The 20,063-nt window shown below is 40.2% G+C and overlaps 2 protein-coding genes across 2 annotated transcripts; one reads left to right on the forward strand and one right to left on the reverse strand.

The window, feature by feature from the left end:
• Window positions 1-5,486: 5,486 nt before the first annotated feature.
• BAG5 (BAG cochaperone 5) lies at window positions 5,487-10,960 on the reverse strand. The gene is made up of 2 exons (XM_005520097.3): window positions 10,867-10,960; window positions 5,487-10,273 (listed from the first exon to the last, which is right to left on the reverse strand). Exon 2 carries the CDS (start codon window positions 10,242-10,244, stop codon window positions 8,892-8,894), a length of 1,353 nt encoding a protein of 450 aa, XP_005520154.1. The 5' UTR covers window positions 10,245-10,273; window positions 10,867-10,960; the 3' UTR covers window positions 5,487-8,891.
• A 77-nt stretch (window positions 10,961-11,037) lies between these two features.
• On the forward strand, window positions 11,038-19,661 carry COA8 (cytochrome c oxidase assembly factor 8). Its single transcript, XM_014250079.2, has 5 exons — window positions 11,038-11,185; window positions 12,168-12,365; window positions 13,399-13,462; window positions 15,426-15,516; window positions 18,050-19,661. The coding sequence occupies exons 1-5, from the start codon at window positions 11,054-11,056 to the stop codon at window positions 18,153-18,155; spliced, it is 591 nt and encodes a 196-aa protein (XP_014105554.2). The 5' UTR covers window positions 11,038-11,053; the 3' UTR covers window positions 18,156-19,661.
• Window positions 19,662-20,063: the final 402 nt, after the last annotated feature.

The raw sequence follows: 20,063 nt of genomic DNA on the forward strand, positions 1-20,063 counted from the left end.
GGGCTACAAAACCCAGCTCTTTTACTGCCTTCCACAAAAGCAGGCCCTTGACTCTTCTGGTCTGTGTTGCATCTCTTGTGGTCATTAAGCTCCCCTGAGTGGGAATGACCAAAAGTGCATATGGTATCTCAAAGAGGGCTCCATACTCCCCTGTGCAATGACAGTAATATTTCCCTTTTTGTAATGGAGATATTGTCTCTGGTGCATTCTAGGAACATCTTCATCATCTTTATGTCCATAGCACAGGGATAGTTAAAAATACTCCAGAAATCTCTCTGTGAGGTAGTGTCAAAACTGAAATGGGCACTGGATGTGACCATTCAAATTTCCACATGAAGCTCTATACAGCTTCAGTGAGTCAAGATCAATTTGCCTTGCATTAAATACAAATACTGCATCTGCCAGTCCTCAATCATACAGCATCATCTTATAAATCATCATCCCATATAGCATCATCCCATAGTAAGGAAGTCAGAATGCCATTGCATCATGAGCTTTGGATGTACAGGTGTGTGGCTAAATTTGTGTCATATGATCAGAAATTGCACACTTGCTGAAGGTCCTGACCTGTTCCACACTCAGGTTACAAGGATGCATTCCTATAAATCCAGAGAGCAAAGTCAGTTGCTGAATATCTCAAGGACCTGAGACCAACACCAAATTTCCTATGGTTTAACCTTATCCTGTGGTCCCCTAACTGCTTAGCAGAGTCTGTCTAAAACATTGTCACCTTTGACTGTTACCCTTGATTATTTGGACCTGGCGCCCTGACCCCAACCCTCTGGCTGACTTACTGGCCTACCCTCAGACCTGCTTCAGCACCAGCCTTGTCTTGTGGTCTGGACTCCTGGCAGAGCCTGGATTTTGTCCCAGGACATGCCCTGCCCTGCTGTCATGCTGCCTCCTGGAGCCCCATGCCATTCTCCATTTTGTCTCCTACCATCCATCAGCTGAGTATATCAGCAATATCAATATTTTTAGTCACCTTGTTGGCTGTTCCTCTATCTCCTCACAGTTTCTCATTTGCTGCTGCAACCTCCTAACATTCTCTTTTTCTGTACCAGGAATGAAGCTCATAAAAGTTCTCCCAGCTGCCTTGTATCTCAAACAGCTTCTTCTCAACTAACAGGACCTAGGTCCCAGAGATCCATAACACAGTAATTTATGTGGAGAACATGTATATTTTCAGTGTCTCCAGGTCTGACCAAGTGAGGAAATGTTATCTTTTCCAGAGAAATGCACCCTAAATGTCAGCTGTGAGGTTTGCACCAGGACAGAGAAATAACTCAGTGATCAGTGAAGTGGTGGAAACAATGCCCACAAAAGAATTAGTAACTTGGGAAGAAACTCATGCTTGGGAAGAACAAGATGGACCAGATGATGAAATTTGCCACAAAACTGAATTAATGGTTATTAATGAAAAGACGGAGACAAATACAGCAGAAACACAATAGCTCTGTAGAAACAAAGGAGACAGTAAATTGGCTTCTGCTTTGAAAACAGGGATGCTGAGAAGTGTTCCAAAACACTGAGTTGAAATGAGGCTATTCTGAGGCTTTCTGAAACAGCCACTGGCTTTACTGCATGTCAGTAATCCTTCCAGCTAGTATTCTGCAGACTCTTAGTGATCCCCAGCACTTTTAGAAGTTCACAAAAAAGCAACAGTGGTCAGCAGATTTTAATTAGCCATATGTATTTTTGGAGTTCATAACTTGAAGAAAGTTGTGCACAACTCACATGAATGTCTACTTGTGTATATATGTGCACTAAGACGTTGAGTTTATTAGATATTTTTTCTTAAGACTTTCATACTCTTAATAATGAAAATTTGAACATGTCTATACATGACAGCAATGTAAATCATTCCTCTACACTATGGCCACATTTACTAAGCAGTCTCCTGTTTTAACTGATGATTTCAAAGACCTCTGCCATGAATTGGAGTGGACTCTCCCTGAAGAACCTTTTAATCTAGTTTGGCTCCTTGCACTTGCCTAAGTAAACTCATACTTCCTGTTGAGTGAAGCCATCATCGAGAGGTTCTGATCTAAAAACCATTCACACGTAGTTTCTTCACACAACGACACACCTACTATTGATGCAAAAACACTCCAACATAGCAGAGGTTAAAAATGTTTCTAATTCCCTTCTGCACTCAAAACTATCAATTGCTAGAATATTCAAATGGCAAAGCAAGCTGAGCATGAAGACAATGCCATGAAGAAAGTACTGAAATAGGTAATTCAGTTTTACAATTGCAGTGCTACAGAAGTAATATTAGTATTTTTTTTTTATTTCCTTTGAAACAATACATCCAACGGTGTATATGTATGGGCTCCAAGTTGGAAATTTTTGTCAGAGCTGGGAAAACTCCTGAAAAAATTGCAAACTACTACTTATAATTTAGTCTGGATTCAGAGAATTGAGATTTTTGAAGGCACTCAGCCTGTTTGGGTGTATTTGCTTGCTAGCCAAGCAAATCCAGAGTTTAGAGGCAATTCAGCTGTGGCCTGTAAATATATTGCAGACTACACACTAGGGAAGAAGAAAAGCTTCTCATGAATATGTTTATGCTAGAAATTAGAAGGTTACTCAGTCCTCACAGCAATGATGTTTCAGAACAACCTTTCACTAGAGAAATGAGGCAAAGTCATTTTAAGTGTCTTCTTGATTAGCTGCAGGGATGATCCTGTGGTTGTCTGTGACAAGAAATGACAGTGTTTGGATCTCTGGATGGGCTCCTTTTCAAAATATGCCCTTACTTGTCATGGTGGGAATTTTGGATGCGGAGTGTTTTGGAAAATCTGGGTTTTACCACATGTCTGAAACTAAGCAGAAGCCATTCATAAATATCCATTGACAATGAAGCTCTTCAAACCTCCTTTTCATATGGTATTAACATGAGGCATCCGGAAGGTAAGATCACAGGCTTCAGGTTGATTTGAATAAAAGGTTACAAAGATTTTTCTTTAAAAACCTAATAAATTCAGCATAAACACACAAAAGACACCTTGCTCAGACTTGCTAGCAGTCACTATACAACCCCTTCCAATTACCAGTTTATTACAGGGTATAATCTTCATGTTGCACACCACCTTATGCAAGCCCTGCTGATATTCTATGTGCTAGGAGTTGCTACGACCACACATTTCAGAGAGAATGAAGGTAATTATGGTATCCCTGGAGATGGGTGGCACCCTCTTGCCCAAGGGCACTCCGAGGCTAACCCCCATCAGCTACATCGTGCCCGGGAGGGGCAGTTAGGGTGACATAGGCTGGAAAACAATGTGGAACTGCAGGGTGTAGACAAGGTACAACTGCACCAAGCCAAAAGGGAGCTTTGCTTTGCTTGCTTTTCTTGTCATAAAACTAAATTAAGCTGGTCAAACCTGACAACTACACTAGTTTTTTGGTTTGATTTCCTCCAGCCTTGTCTCTCTGTTTCTCTGTGGTTTCAATTTGGCTTATGTGCTCCTGGTGGCCATGATCACAGATTGGTTTGGGGTATGTGTTCTGGACATTACTAAGGACGTTGCACTGCATCGTGGTGTTTCCTCCATCATGAGATGCTTTTGATTAGCTGCCTGAAATACAGGTTTCACAAGGAACTGCTGTGGCACAGAAGTTTGTCTGGCAAAACTAATTGAGGAGAAATGGCCCAATTAAGAAACTCATTGTACTTTCCCATTTCTAATGGCAAATTCTGCAACAATTTATGTCCTGTAGGAAGAGTCTGCAGACTTAGAAAAGGACCTCATTATTTTTTGAGCTGTCAAGCAGTGCAACTCATACAATCTGGGCTTGGCAGTCCTCAGGACCAAACACTGCTGTAGAGGAAGGATAAGTGTTGAGCAAAGCCTTCAACAAAAGCACAGCTCATTCTCAGCTTCTTCAGCTAATGACCAGCTTTTAGCTGACAGGTACATGCCGACCCATGTAACTGAAAGCATTGTGGACATCATTGTTTCATGTAGCAAATCAGAATGATACACAGGTCAGCCTCACCACAGCTCTAACATAATTTCTCAGTCTCATCTAAAACAGAAAGCCCGAGAGGATTTCAGGGAATATTTCCTTAAGAATCCCCTTTCTCAACGAAAGCTCAGCAGCAGCAGAGGAACAGACACAGAGCTCACTCAAAACGTCAGCTCTGAAAAACATTTGGTCATGTCTCTGCTAGCAGTTTCCTCTAGCAGGAATGTTTTCCTGGATCCTGCCATTTAAATGTCTCCTGCTGGCAGCCAACTTGAACCCCCAGGCCTTCAGTCCATGAGCTCAGTACTCATGTCCTTCCACTCCTCAGATGAGAATTCTCCACAGGAGAGGATACACCTAAAATAATTATAATAATACATAAATATAATAATATAATAAAATATGGTGCTTTTCCAGTTGAACGATTTCAGGCACCAAAACACACACAGAAATATTCTTATAAGGTAAATTCTCTCTTTTGACAAGAAAACAGGCAATCAAGACAAACAGGTCAGCAGCTGGTTGAGCAACCTCTAGAGCCATGGCCCAGAGGATTTATTTATCTTTGAAGAACATACTTCATTCAAGTAAGCTCTATTGTTAAAAGGGAAATACATGGGAACATTCAACCTTTATCAACCCTGCTCTTATCCAGTATCTTCTGGGTAAGGCTTTTTCAGACCCTGTGTAGTACTTTCACATGATTATACTTTCTACAAAGACACAAAACCAGACCTTTTCCAACCTGAATAAGGGTTCTATGATCACTTGCGACATGAACATGAAGGTGCAGTTGAAAGCTATTGGTTTGTTTTCCATACATGATTCATTTGTATTGCCTTCATCATATCCCATTTGTGAAGCAGAAAATTCCTACTTCTTTGTAGGAGTCGATAGTTGACACCTTTCCTTCTTCCTCCTCCAGTTATTTAACTGTGCAAGTTGATCTAATGACTTTCTGCTATTGAAATTCTTACCATTTGCTCCCTAGCCCATGGCTGCACCACCCACCCCTTCATTTCGCAGTAGCTCTGGCCCACATACATTTCTAAAAGCCAGTTCGACTCATTAAACCCCCTCCTCCATTTTTGTTGTTTGTTTTCCCCTTTTATTAGATTAAATCAGCTCTCTGGAGTTGACCAAGCAGCAGAAACTGCACAAAGCCAGCAGATTTCTGGGCAGAAAGAAAATTCCCAATTTCCATCAGCAGCGAGCCAGTAACCAAAAAACACACTGAGCCAACAGAGCAGTCAGGGAACCTGCCTCATGTGCACAGCCTAAAACCAGATTAGCTGTGCTCCTGCTAGAGGCTCTGGAATCCACACTGGCTTTGCACGAAGAGGCTCACTCCATCAGTTTCGCCAGCTCATCTGCTCAGGCAGCATCCTTCAAGAGCAAAGTGGCAAGATCTGAACACTGCCACAAGCACTGCTGCAGTGATCATCCAAGCAGAACCCTGGAGGGTGCAAACCTACTGCTGAGGAATGCAGAGAAAACCAATAGGCACCAGATTTAGCAAGTAGGAGTGGTATCCACACAAAGAACTTTATTTTAATCAACACAGCAGTTTAAAAGCAAACTTTTAAAGGAGGGAAAAAAAAAAAAAGAGCTTTATGTCTGCATGTTTAATAAAAACATTTGCTCTAAGACAAAAATAATTTACATTCTGATAACTGACATTCAAAAATAAATAGAGAAAGGCATCAGGGCATAACATTCAAATGAGTATCTAGTAAAAGCAGTAATGTATTTGTATTAATAATCAAGAATGTAACACTGCAGTATTTAATCTTGGATCTGTGAACACAAATGTCACCACCTACCCAGCAACAACTGAAGACAGGTACACCATTAGGAGCACAGACACTGATTTCTGTTAAATTAGAAAGGTAAGAATTGTACTTAACAAAAATCTTCTCCAAACTGGTATCACAGAAAAACCACTCTGAGTGGCAAACAACAAAAAATAAATACTGAAATAACTAAAGAAAACTAGTTTAAAAAGGAATTTGGTTAACAAATCGGAATCACAATGCAGGACTACCTCTCCCCCAAAATATCCACTTGATTATTTTGCTCTAAGATACATAACACAGCACACAGAAAAGTTATTCTATTTTAGTATAGTACTAAAACGCAGGCTTTTGCCATTTGGTCCATTTACATTTTGTTGATTATTTTAGCCTGCTGTATTGGAAAGAAAAGTTGTGTGTCTCTCAATCTTTGGATATAAAAAACAAAGAAATTACATTCTTCAGCATAAAAAAAAATTTTTGAGAAACCTGTGCATTTCTTTTTTGGTTTGGTGTGTGGGTTTTTTGGGCTTTTTTGTTGTTTTTTTGTGGTTTTTTTTGTTTGGGTTTTTTTAATTAAGCACATATATTTTGTTACTTTCATTCATGCAAAAACTCTGAATTAATCCCATTCCAGATGAGGATTTTACCATAAAATCTAAATAGTCAATTTATCAGAGAACAGAACAAAGGAAAAAAGCTTCATCCACACATTATCTTGCCACTGGACTCTACTTAGTCACACTAACCTTACACATTTGCATTCTTAGAGATGCAGGCATAACGATTCATTCAGGAAAACTAAAAGACACATTTAAAATAGAACAGATCTGATAACTATACTTACTCATTTTTACATAAGAGGCTCAAACACTTATAAAACTACATGTATCTGCCAGAGAACACAGACACTAAATTGTTTAAACAAACTACAAATAACCACTGCAGACTCGACAGTAATACTAAAGAAAAATTATTAGTATCATTACAATATCAAATCCTTATCTTTCCTAAAAATGTAAGTGCAAATCACAAGTTGCAATTCAAACATGTAGAGAGCTTGAAATGAGTAAAATAATTCAGGTGTATAACATCATTAATATTCTGTGTTAGCCACATAATATTCAAATAGAGATTGGAATTTTAATTAGGGGTTTTTTGGGTTTTTTGTGAAGAAGTGTTAAATTCAATGGGCTTGTGTCTCTGAAGGAGCAGGAAGAATCCTCCGACAAACATTCTGTCATTGCTAAATTGTGCCTTAGGCAATGTACTCAATTAGGTCGGTTTTGGCAAGTAGATTTGCAAAGCAATCACCTGTGAAATCACAAACAAAATCTATTCACACTCTTAAGGTATGCAGCCTTCAATCAACATCTCATAGTATATTGTGAACAAACATATTACTCTTGTAGCAATAGGCACAGAAGACCTGCCCAAAAGTCCCCCAGCTCCACACCAATGCTTTAGCTTTTAAGCAGAATATATATTTCCCAAATTTGATACCCATTCTCAGGACTCTATAGGGCAACTGTCACCTATTGTACTACGTTAACTTGACATATACTACAGTAGAATTAGATATATACCTGAAAAATCCAGCTTGCAAAGATTAGAAATGTATCAAGCTGCCAGTAAACAGTTCCTATATCTACATATGACGGTGCAAGTCAGCAGTGTCATAAAGGCACTTGTCTCTCACAGACAGTACTGTTTTTTCTAATCAGTCAAAAATAGATCTTAAAAAAATTTATTGTAACATCCGAAATGGTTTTTACTCCTTAAAAGTGGTGCAAATTATCATCAATAGAACAATAATTCATTAGTTCATCCCGAAAGAGCCGAGTGCAAATTATCCGTAACTGAATATATCTTTACATGTATCTATATTCTTTATATATATCTATATATACTTAAATAATTTTAATGCCATGCTCTCAAAAATGCCAAAAAACATGCTATAGTAGAAATGTGATTGGCACTAGCAGCCACAAATAAAAAGGTAGGTGCATATAATAGTATAAGCAAGCTTATTTATGAAGCTACTAAAACAATTAAGTGAATGAGTAGCAAAGAGAGATATTTGCCACAAGTCTTTCCAAGACATGCTTGAAGCCACACCTGACCATGTAGCACGCACTTACATCATTATAGCACTTACATCATTATAGGGACATCTTTATAGCTGGCTACCTAATTTTACAAAAATAATTCCAAAATGCACATTTCACTTCAAAGTGAACTCTGTTTCTGTTTTCGCCAAATGTGAAAACCAGATACAACAGCAGAGTTTAAAAAGACACCTAAGCAGCCACTAAATAAAGTTCAGTGCAGTTTTCAAGGGTTTATGGATGGCAGTTTGAAATCCTCAAAATCCCCTTTATCTGTTTGGTATAAATGTACAGATTTTCCTCTCCAAGTCTCAGTACGCTAAAGCAGTAACTTGAAATAATTTCCACCAACAAAAGACCTGGTTCTGCAAATCAAAGGGCTCAGGTATTACAAAAATTGACATAATTGGCATTGCCTATATAAATCCTAATTTGCAGCTGGCATTATAGCTCCATTAACTAAGAAATCTAGATGGTATGATGGATGGAATAAATCAAGTACAGTCCAAAAGCCAGTAGGCTTTTTGCCCATAGTACTTTATCTCATAACAGCACATTAACAGTACATCCAGACTGCTGTGAAGTTGCTGGATGGAGCCTCATGCCTGAATACTAACTTTCATGTCCAGTCTCCTTAAACAGTTTTGCCAGTACTGTACCATAAGTTTCTGTGTCTTTGAAAAACCTGCATTCACTGAACATTGCACAAGGCTATTGAAACTAAAACAAGAAAGGAAAAAAAAAAATAAAAAATAAGCTACTTGATCAAGTATTAAGCTATTCCTTCAGGGAACTGCACTTCTCTGCTTATAGCAGTGACCAGAATTGCTGATGGTGTACTGACAGTTGCCATGGCAAGTGGGTGACTGCGTGGGATAGCAGACATATAGCCAAGTCAACTGCTTATGCAATCTCCATGATTTCAGCAAGCACAGAACACTTTATTATGTGCTGCCAATGATCTTCATAAAGTGCCAGAGGGAAAAATGTTCTTCTGTGTCAGGCCATGGCTGTTTCAGTATTCCCATTCATCTGTTTTCATGTCCAGATAGTAAAGAATATTCTGTGCAAGCTTTACTGCCTGCTTCCTGGCAGCCTTACACCGCTCATCACCTTGCGGATCAACAGCATCCAGGGCCAGAAGTTGTTTTGTAAGAAGTTCTTCCAGTCTCATGTAATTTTTATCTGTTCTGTTTCCATCAAATGAAATCACCTCTTGCTGAATTTGAGACAAGTTTCCAAGTACAGTCCAAACTGCTTTATGAGACTGATGTTCAGCAGCAGTTTGCTCTGGATACATTTGCCTTTTTTCCAGCGCTTCTTTCAAATCAATATATGTTATAAGAGTCTGAACTTCAATTACTGCTCTTCTCCTGGCCTCTCTAATACAGGGATTTTTTCCGGGACTCACTTCATCTAGGTGGGCAATTAGTCCCTGCAACTCTGCTTTGGATCCCAGATACAAATCAGATGCATTTTCTGTTTTTAAAAGTAAGGAATTAACTTCCTTCATCTTCTTACGGATCTCTTCTATTTTTAGAATAGACTGATTTTGTGCCAAATCATAAGCATGAGTAGAATTTGCTTCTTCATCCAAGTCCAGGTATTTCTGCAATTTATTGATCTCTTCTACTACTTCCTTTCTGTAATTTCTTATTTCCGTGCGACCGCAGACATCTAAAGCATCCAAATCAGCAATGAGGCCTGTGAGCACACAGGACAGATGCCTGCAGGTATCATTACTACTCACTCCCATTAGAAGCGCAATGAGAGTTCCTCTGGCTTTGTTCACATCACACATTACAGAGTTAATTTTGGAGACAGAAGGATGTGCATCATTAGAGAGTGGCAGGGACAGCTGTTGCTTTACACCACTCTCTATAATCTCCTGAACAGCACATACCTTTGTCAGAGTTCGGTATCTTGCTTTGCGCAGAGAAACTTTCCCTCCAGTTTTCACCTGGGTGAGCCTCAATACAATGTCCTGAATGCCTTCTTCAAATTCATCACTTATACAGTTTCCTCCTTTGTAAAAAGGTGTGATCTCGCGTTCCACTAGTGACTGTGCCTCCTTGAATAAAGCCTCTATTTCCAGTCTGCGCGGATGGTTTGCATTTTGTTCCAGTTCCTTCAGCAGCCTCTCAGTTTCCTGGGCAGCTCGCTTTCTGGCTTGCTGAATATCCCCCTTCCCTTCAGTGTCTACAGAATCGATTTCAAAAAGCTGTTTTGTAAGGCTTCTTTCCAATTTCTTATAATCTCGGTCGGTAGACAGGCCGCTGAAGACAGCCACTTGCTGTTCAATCTCTTTGACTTCTTTCTGTATTTCATGTAACCGTTTTATGGATGGGTGTTGGTTACCCATAGCCATTCCTTTTCCCTGGTCCAGCTCCAGATGAACTACAAGGAAAATGAAAACAAGACTTGCTTAAGTGCTACACATGCACACGTTACAACTTCTACATTCTGAAGCACTTCCGCATTACAGTTATTTTAAGTATCTTCACCAATACGAATAAACCACTTGGCTGATATTTCGAAGCCCTTTAATTTTTTACACCTTTCTCCCGGTCGGGCCGCAGGGACGATGCTTTAGTTGCCACACGCCCAGCTCTCGGCTGTTCACCCCCAGCATTCCGCCCTGCCTTCCCCACCTGCTCTGCAGCTGAAGCCGCCGCAGAACTCTGAAGCACCCGCAGCCCAAAGGAGAACCCGGAGGGGGGGGGAAGAACAGCGGCCGAACCCGACCGCCCCCGGGAGATACAAGCCCGGGGCAGCGCTCCTTCCCCGCACATACCTTTCTCCCCCTCAGCACTTGCCGCCCCCAGCCCCTCCATGGCCGCAACCTCCGGCCTCCCCCGCGGTGGGGCCCGGCGCAGCGCGAAGAGGAAATGACACCGGGCCGCCGCCGATGCACCTGCAGGAGGCTCGTCCCCACCGGCCCCGCAGCGAACCCGCGCGGCACCCCCGACCGGCCTCAGTCACTCACTCACCCGCCGCCCGGCGAGAACCCGCTGCCCGGCCCGGCTGCGCCACGGGCCGAGCGCCGCGAACCCCGCGAGCCCCGCCCGGCTCGGCCGCGCGGAGGGAGGCGGAGGCCGGGGGGGGGCCGGGCCCGGCCCCCACCTGGCCCCGCCCCGCCCGCAGTGCCCGCGCGGCAGCGTCGTAAAGCGCCGGGCCATGGCGACCGCCCGGGTGCTGCGGCCCGGTGGCTGCCGCCGCCCCCTCCTCCTCTCCTCCGCCTCCTTCTCCTCCTCCGCCTCCTCCGGTGGCGGCCGTGCGGCTGAACCCGGGGAGCAGTCGGACAGCGCGGTAAACCCGGGCGGGGGGCGGCAGCTCCTGTGGGGGCCGCGGGGGAAGCCTTGGGGGCCGCCGCCCCCGCGGAGCCCGGAGTGGGGAGTGCTCCGTCTACACCCCCGGTAACGCCGGCGGTAGGAAACCGCGTTCCCCGCGGCCTCTGTTTTTTGACGTGTTTATCGAGGCCCCCGGTGTTTGTTGTTGGAGGGGCGCTGAGGTCCGGGCTGTTGGGTAACGCCAGGTGTCCCCGGACCCGCCTGGGGCAGCCACACGCTGCGTGTGGGCACAGGGATGCAGCAAGAACGCCGGGCTGAGGAAAAGTTTGAATTGTAGTGATACGCGGAATTTTTCTATATGAGTAGAATTATAAAATACGCTTAGTTTCAAGGGACCCAGAAGGATCACCGAAATCCGATTCCTGGCCCTGTACAGAACAGCCCTAAGAATCGCACCGTGTGTCTGAGAGTTGTCCAAAAGCTCCTCGAGCTTGTCATGCTTGGGGCCGTGACCCCATCCCTGGGGAGTCTGTTCCAGTGACCATCGCCCTCTGGGTGAAGAGCCTTTAATATCCAGCCTAAACTTCCCCTGGCACAGCTTCATCCTGTTCCCTCGGGTGTTGTCACTGGTCACCAGAGGGCAGAGATCAGCGCCATAAAAAACTTGCATACTTGATAGTTCTCTCCATGAAATATTTTAACAGAGTATCACTGATAGAAAAATGAAAACAAAAAAAAATATTTTGATTAAAAAAAATACCTCATGATTCATGCCCATGGTAAAAGAGTTGAAGGTATCTTCTCTGTAGTGCATTTGTAATTAAAAGTAAATTGTAAATGTACGCCATTGTTTTTGGTCGCCGTAAATAAATATACTTTAATTTTGAACTTGCTATATTTGCACGCTTTAAGGTTCCGTGGCACGTAGGAATTTATTCGAGATTGAGACGTTCTTCAGAAGTGCAGCAGGGCTGAAGACGCTTTGTGTCTGTGTTTCGTAGGGTCTGGGTTTCCGTCCCCCCGCGCACTCGCACAGTGACTGGATCGGGCCCCCGGACAAGCACTCCAACCTGCGCCCCATCATCTTCTACGTGCCCCCCGAGGAGTCGGCGCTGGAGCGGCGGCTGCGGGGGGCGCGCCAGGAAGCCCAGGCCAGCAACCAGCGCTTCTGGGCACGGCACAACCGCGCCTTCCGCCAGGTGAGCCCGGCCCTGCACCCGCTGCTGCTGCTGCTCAGCCTGCCCGAAACTGGGGCGCTTCGCCTCTCTGAGCTGGGGCTCAGTTCTGCCCGCTGCTAATGCGCTCAGGGTCATGGAGGAAATTACGGTTTTATCGTTCGTTTCTTTAAATGATGCACAAAACTAAAAATCCTACACGTTTTATTGCCGCCTAGTGGCATAGAGTATTTGCCTTTTTCCTGTCTTGCACTGAAAGTATAAGGTTGTAGCTACCCTGCCTGCAAGACCTGGCTGTGACTAGAGCAGCTGTTGAAAATTATTTCATGGCTGGTTTTTCTCTTGTCATAAGTGAGAGAAGTTTGGTCTAATTGCCAAGACTAAATGAAGTTAAATGATACCTCCCATTTCACTGGCAGAGTATCCCAGCTAAAATGAGTCTGTCTTTCTTGATTTTAGCACCTCCCAGCCAATGTGGCATTTTTTGGAAGAAATGTAGCAGTTCAGTAATTCACCATCGTTTATGGTGTTGAACATCATATCCTCTCAAAACTTGCAAAGATCCCATAAAAAAATGAAGCTTTTTTTTTTTTTTAATTCCACAGAACTGTTTTTTAAGTCTGTAAAACTCACACACAGATGATTATTGTGCTTCTGTCTAAATAATTGAAATTTTTTTAGGCTGCGTGTTTTTCTCTATGCTCAAAATCTCAGTTATACAGTACAATGCATTTCCATAGTTTGTTTTATAAACTGAAAGTTTGAATCCTGTCAAACAACATTGAAGTTTGGCTGTAGCTTTACTGTACAAATCAGTTTTATAAGTATCAGTAGGACACTTGCATGAATTAATTGATGCATGCAGGTACAGGATCTAAGAGACCAGTTTAACTAACTCACTGGATTAAGAAAAGTGTTTAGTTGACACTTCCAAGTATAACGAGTATTGCTAGTTATTTCAAAGGGTGTTGAACACCACATTGCTATGTAATTAAAAACAATGGCTAACTTCAAGGACTGACTACATCCCATTCTAATGTGGAAAAACATGTTTTAGGAAAAAGAAGAATTTATTTATTCAAGACTGAAAGCCAAGGGTCTGGAAATGAGAGATGAATCAGGTTAGTGAGATCTTCTTTAATAGTTCAGGATGCATTCTGAACTCTGTTTAATTTTGAATTTTGTTTGTTTATGTTCTTTGTGTTCTATCACAAGTCTTAGGGGTAGGATTTAGAAGTGTTTTCAGCAGTGTGATAAAAAAAGAGATGGGGGGCTTTTCAGAGATGTGCATGTGGGGGTCAGATAATCTCTTGCACTGTTCTCCCCCTAATTCCTTCCCCACAGCTAGCGGGAATGTGCTGAAATCCTAGCCCAGTAATATAATAATTCTGTAGCCTAAGGAGGAAGGGACTTCTTACTTTCACACCTCCTAAGCCAGTGAGCTGGCTAAGATAAACATACAGAGCTTTTGCCTCAAGTGCATGTTATGGTTGAGTGGATAAATTCAGTCTTTGGCTTCAGGTCCATAGTGTGTGCAATGAATACAATATTTTTCCTTGGGGAGAGTAAGGCAGCTTCTGGGGAGACGGCAGCTGCTATCTGCCTGTCTCTGCCTGAGCGCAGTTGCTGTAAAATAGTTGTCTCTCTAATTCATTGTGTGAAAATGAAAACAAAATGCCTTCATAATAAAAGTGAATTGGGCATTGTAGTATGAGGTTGAACACTTTGTTCACAGAATAATGATCTGTTTGAGTTTAGTGAAGCATCTGCTCTGACATTCTGTATGTCACAGACCATTATTTTTCTTATTTCTTTGTATCCTGGTGATCAATGCTAGAGAAGTAATTCTAATTAAGATCTACATTGTTTCAAAAACATTTACTTTATATTGCTATTTTGTGGGGGTTTTTGTTTTACTTTATATTCTAGAACTAAAAGAGAGTGACCACATACTTCCATTAAAAACAAATTTGTATTGACTGCATGCCTTTGGTCAGCTGTTCTATAATACAGCTGTGAGTGTTTGTAAAAATAAAAATATACATGAACAGTTGGAATGAAACTTACTTTTCTGTGTAATGAATCAGTTTTGCTGATACCAGTATGAAGAAACAAATTAACTACAGGTATTAAGGTGGCAGCCTTCAAATGGTTTTAGAGTTAATTTATCCCATAGTATGTTAATACACTGTGGTCCATTAGTTTTTTAAATAATGAAAAATAAAGCAAATCAATAATTCACATTTCTGTGATCAATCTCAAGAGCCTTAAAATGCATTTTGGAACAGGAACAAGTTGAATATTGCTATTCCATCTCCCTCATCATATCCATGTTCCCTGGGGCACTGAAATTTGACTGTCATTTTAGGGACATGTTGTGCCAGAAGGTTTTGGTAGGAATTGTCTGGTAGAGTTGAGAATATTTGCTGGTTCTCAGGATCAGACATGTGTGCTATACCCACAAGTCTTCCTGTTCTTCCCTTTATATTCTGGTTATGACTGACATATTCAAAATAACTTTTTATATTTGCTTCTTCTCAAAATAAGTGCCTATTAGATTGTTCAGAAGTCTGACATCTCAGAACATAAACTTTTTGCCTGAAGGTACTTGAAATTTATCAACAGTAATAGAAAAAGATTACATCTGAAAATACCATTACAGTTGTGGATAGTGTTCTTTTGATATGTATGGGCTTGCTTTAGGGGTTGAAATTAAGTTACTAAATGTTCTTATTGGTACTGTTTAGGCTTCAGCCCCATAAGAAATTATTTTATTCAAAAGATAGATACTCCTAGATCCATGCACATTTTCATCGGGGTTCACTGGTTCCCTAAATAGTCTAAGAGCTGATAAACTTTATCCCTTCCACAAGTAGTAGGGGTTTAAGAACTATGCCAGCTTCAAGATGATTGGTATTTTAATCTGCTGTGCTTTCTGGATAAGTTTTAAAAGATAAAAGCATATTCATTTGTTCAGGGTTACACAGAAAGCTTGTAGGAGCAGGGAGTTAGACCTAGCATATGAACCTAGTGTTTTGATCCAAAGAATTGCTTTGACTTTGTTACACCAAAACCTATTTTCAGGTCAAAAAGCAACACTGAATGCAGAAGAAATGGCTGACTTTTACAAGGACTTTCTAACTAAAAATTTTAAAAAGCATTTGCAGTATAACAGGTATGTAGAAGGTATTTAAGTTGATCATTATACATTACAGTCTAAGTGAAAGGTATAAGATCAAGTTTAAAATTTGAACATTTTTTCTGTAATTGGTAAAACAGCACAAGCCCCTGTAATTTTGGAAAATTATTTTTAATGCTGTTATTAGCATTTGATAGAAATTTGCATTATCATTTGAGTTCTGCTGCTGCTTATTGTTTCAGTGGAAAGATAAGCTCAAGTCTGAGATTTAAAGAGACAAGATCAGGCACATTTTATTATCTTAGGGCACAGGTCTTTTCATGCTGCTAATTGAAACTGATAAATATGCAAATAGACCACTTGAAAGTTCTGTATAACAGATTCTAGCTGACTGTTAAATAAGGACAAGTGATTTATCTCAAAGGAAAATCATTACTGGGAGTAATATTTGGTCTATTATTTTGCAAGTGTCTAGTAAAAAAGTGATCAGCTTTTGAGTTTGGTGAGGCATAAATTTATCACCTGACTAGTCCTGGGTAGAACCTCATTTACAGTTTGGTAAACCCACAACCAGCTCTTCACAGCACCTCCTGCATTGTTTCAGTGTTTCTGTGTGTACAACAACTCGATAAACTGGATTTGGGATCCGAAAGGAGTAAAAAATTACTTGCAAACACACATACCTCTGCAAGTAGCTGTGCACACTTTAAAAAGAGCTAGAAATGAGGGAGGAATGGGAAGGTGGAGAAAGACAGCACTTAATCAGGGAATTCTGACCACTGAATGTGAAAGTATAACTGCAGTTTCCTCTTTGTACTGGACTGGGAGATTATTTGGCTCAGAAGTGTGACTTGTGTTCTTAATGGCATGATGTTAGTGAGAATTCTGCCATCACTGTAACTGATCTATAACAAATGGTGGCTTAAGTTTCTTTGTGTATTGTGCATAAACCATAAAATACTATCCTAATTTAACTAACAAATATTTAAATATGCACATCTTATCTTTCCCACAGAGGAGCAGGGGGGAACCTCACCATAATGCAAAGCAATAGCATGAAAAGATACAAAGTAAGAATTTTTTTTAGTGAAAGGATTGTTAATACATTGCTTATAATTCATAAGTGGGAATGCAAATAGTTCATCTTAGAACTGGTTGCCAGTTGCCATTGTTGCAGTGACCTTAGGATAGTGTGCCATCTTCAGGGTAAGATAATTCAGGCTTTGTGCTTAAACATGACCTTCCTTGCTGCTGACTTGTAAAATCAGGTTGTGTCAGCTGCATTGTTGTAGTTTCAAAGTGGAACTGCACAGCTCTGAAAACAGCAGAGCTTTTTACAGGCACTCTGATTTTGAGGGGTCATGTTTATAAAAATCTGTTAATGCATTTAGCTGTATGTTCTTTTGCAGTATTGCCAGCTGGCCTGAAAACTGGCAGCTGAAGTGTTGCAAATTCCAAAATGTAGTTAAAATTGAAGCAATGACTGCGCATAGATGCCTTGAATATTTAGTTCAGGGTACTTAGACTGGAAATACAATTTAGTTTTGGAAAAAAATTCAAGAAGAATAGAGGAAATGAATTGTGAAAGGAGAAAAGAAACAATTGCAATGTTAGCATGATATTTTTATTTAACATGACATTTGAAGGGGTAGCTCAGTGCTGCCTGTCGGTGTGAATTTGGCGGCTGTCCTCACTGAGAGGTTGGTATCTCAGGCTTATGTTAGATTTGTGCATGCAAGGTTTGCCCCAGACATGTCAAGGGAAGACCTAAATCCCAGTGTTCTAGTTCTAGAATTCTGCATATCCTATTGCTTCTTGTAAGCATTTTACAACATGGAGCAAGATCCTTGTTAGAAACTAGAAAAAAATTTTGATACTATTTTAATTTAAAACTGGGGCAAGAACTTGAAGCAAGTTCTCAGAGGTCAAAAAGGGCTGATGCAGATTATACTGTGAATAATTTGAATTGGTTCCAGAAGCCATGCATGATTCATAAAAACTAAGTAATTTAAAGATACAAAAACTAACTTTGACAATATTAACAGCATTGTCTTTAAAATATATTGCAGTAGAAAGATAATGTTTCACGTACTGGATTATTCAGTTAGCCTTTGAACTGTGATTTGATTTTATTTCTTCCTACCCTTGTATGAGACCAACTTTGCCCTTTTCAACACAGGCATTTTCATCCACACACAAACAAATCTTACCTGAAGCACAGCACTGGCAGGAAGTTAGTCCAGATAGCATGGTGATCAACTTTACTTCTGAAACATGAGACATAGTTTTAACTGTTTTATCTTGCCTGATTTTAAATACAGTTGCAACCCTGTAATCCACATGCAGTCTCTTCATGAATGTTGATATACACAGACTTCTTGATAGGTTATTTAACTCTTTTATTAAGGAGGAAAGGTGTTACCACAAAGAAAAGAAAATGCAGGTCATCACTGAAATATCATTTGTCAATGCCAAAGGATATTTTTATGCAATTTTTATATTTTTAATATAATTGTGTATCTTTTTCCTGTTCTGTGTGCTGATGATTTTCTTGGCTTTGGAATCCTAGAGATTGGTATAAACGTAACTTTAGGATCACATTCCTCATGGGACAAGTAGCACTGGTGAGAGCTCTGAGGTGGCTTCGTCGGAGAAAGAAAAACGTAGAACAATAATCACAGCTCCATGAAGAATGCACTATATGCTATATGTACTATATGTGCTATAAACTTGTGGTTTATAGTAATGTTCAAAATCTGAATGGTTGATGCAATAATTACTTGAATTTGTTTGTAAAACTATGTAAATAAAAGTCAACACTAGTCTTAATTTATAATCAGTGTGTAGATTTCCTTTACACTTTATTCCAAGAATCTCTAAAATATTTCTCCACCAAAACACAACCAAGAAAACTTTTAAAAACTGTTCCTTGTTCATGTCAGATGGAATGGGTAATTATGGTCTTTTTTTTACTGTAGAGTTATAGCTGCTAAATAATATGAGATTCAGTGTGGTGTACCTGAACTCTGGTCTCAGAATGGTGTCTCCACTATGTTAGTATATAAAGACAAAAATGCCTCATTTTGCAGCAGTTGCCTGTCTGGGGCAGTAGCTATCCATAAGTAATACAAAATGGATGAAGGAACAAATTTGATTTGTGAGTATATAGACAATCAATTTAGAATAATCCTCTGCAGTGTGATTATTTGCTATTTTTAATAAAAATTTAAGATCATTATTTCATATGAGGTCTAATGCCTTAGAATCTTCTTTGATTTTTTATTTTAATCAAGCGAAATGTGCCTTCCTTGGACAAGAGCTCCTCTGATCCATGATTGGTAAATGTTTTAGTTGCTGAGCTATTTAACAAATGTGCTGCCCATCATTTAATCTTGGTAGAAGACAAAACTGGTAACTCCTGTATGGAAAACAACATTACAAGAAGTATGCACTGTTTTCTCCTGGTTCATTTCTTCCAAAAAAATGTGCAGTTCTCATCAGTTTCTCCAAGGCACTGATAACAACTTGCCCGAGGGTAGTTTTTGTGGCCTCTGGGTAGGTAACATCAATTGGAAGGAGCTTGGTTCAAGTGAAGTCCTAAAATGTTATGCCATGTATTTTTAATTTAAAAGAAGTCTCATGCCTCACTATCTTCTCTGTCCATTTATACAGTTAAATGGTTTTGTTTGGTTTTCTTTTTTATCCAGTACCTACTAAGAGGATTCTGTTAAAAAGAATGTGTGCTGTCAGATGAAGTGTTTTCCTAAAGCTGTCCTAGAGGGAAGGTTCTGCTTTTGGAAACATCATCTCAGTAGCCATTGACCTATTTTTTATATCTAAACATGACATGATTTATTCACAGACTTTTTCAACTGGAGCAAAAAGAGCTTTGTCCACATCAACTATAATAATTTCTTTGCAAAATTAAATAAATATTACTGATACAGTAGCAGATCAGGGTTTCATACAACTATTATATTATTTGGGCTAAAGTGCCTACTGAATTGTGATTTTAATTGTTATTAGTAAATGAAAGTGGTCATTAATGGTGTTTGTTGAGATAATAGCCAACACTTGGAAAATATTTGTGAATGTTACACTGCATCAGTACTGTAAAGGGTATATATTTATTAAAAATTTACAGAATGCCATGTTTAGGAAAATAAATCTTTGAAATAGACTACTGTGGGTATGTAATATAATTCTTCAGGGCTTTCCAATAAATCATCTCTTACAGTACATAAGCTTTGATCACAATGTGAATGCACACTTTAATAGGTAGTTCTGATGTAAAACAATAATTGGATAATACAAGAAAATATCCCAGAAAGGGAGAGATCTGAGCCCCAGTGGACTGGTGGTTAGTGGTCATATGATCTGACAGCCTGTGTATAACATCCCTAAGGTAGTTTCACATATGCTTTAAATGGGTAGAGGTCAATCAAAAGCATTTTCATATTCTGAGCTGCTCACTTACATTAACAGAGACATTTTTGTGTCTGCCTGCTGAACCAGATGAGGAAATTGATTCACTACTCGAACTAATCCAAGGAAAAAACTGTTCAATGTCAGATGAGTTAATG

Source organism: Pseudopodoces humilis, chromosome 7 (genome assembly GCF_049639895.1).
Source record: "Pseudopodoces humilis isolate 2021_Gansu_Grassland_sample_001 chromosome 7, ASM4963989v1, whole genome shotgun sequence".
Classification (NCBI taxonomy): domain Eukaryota; kingdom Metazoa; phylum Chordata; class Aves; order Passeriformes; family Paridae; genus Pseudopodoces; species Pseudopodoces humilis.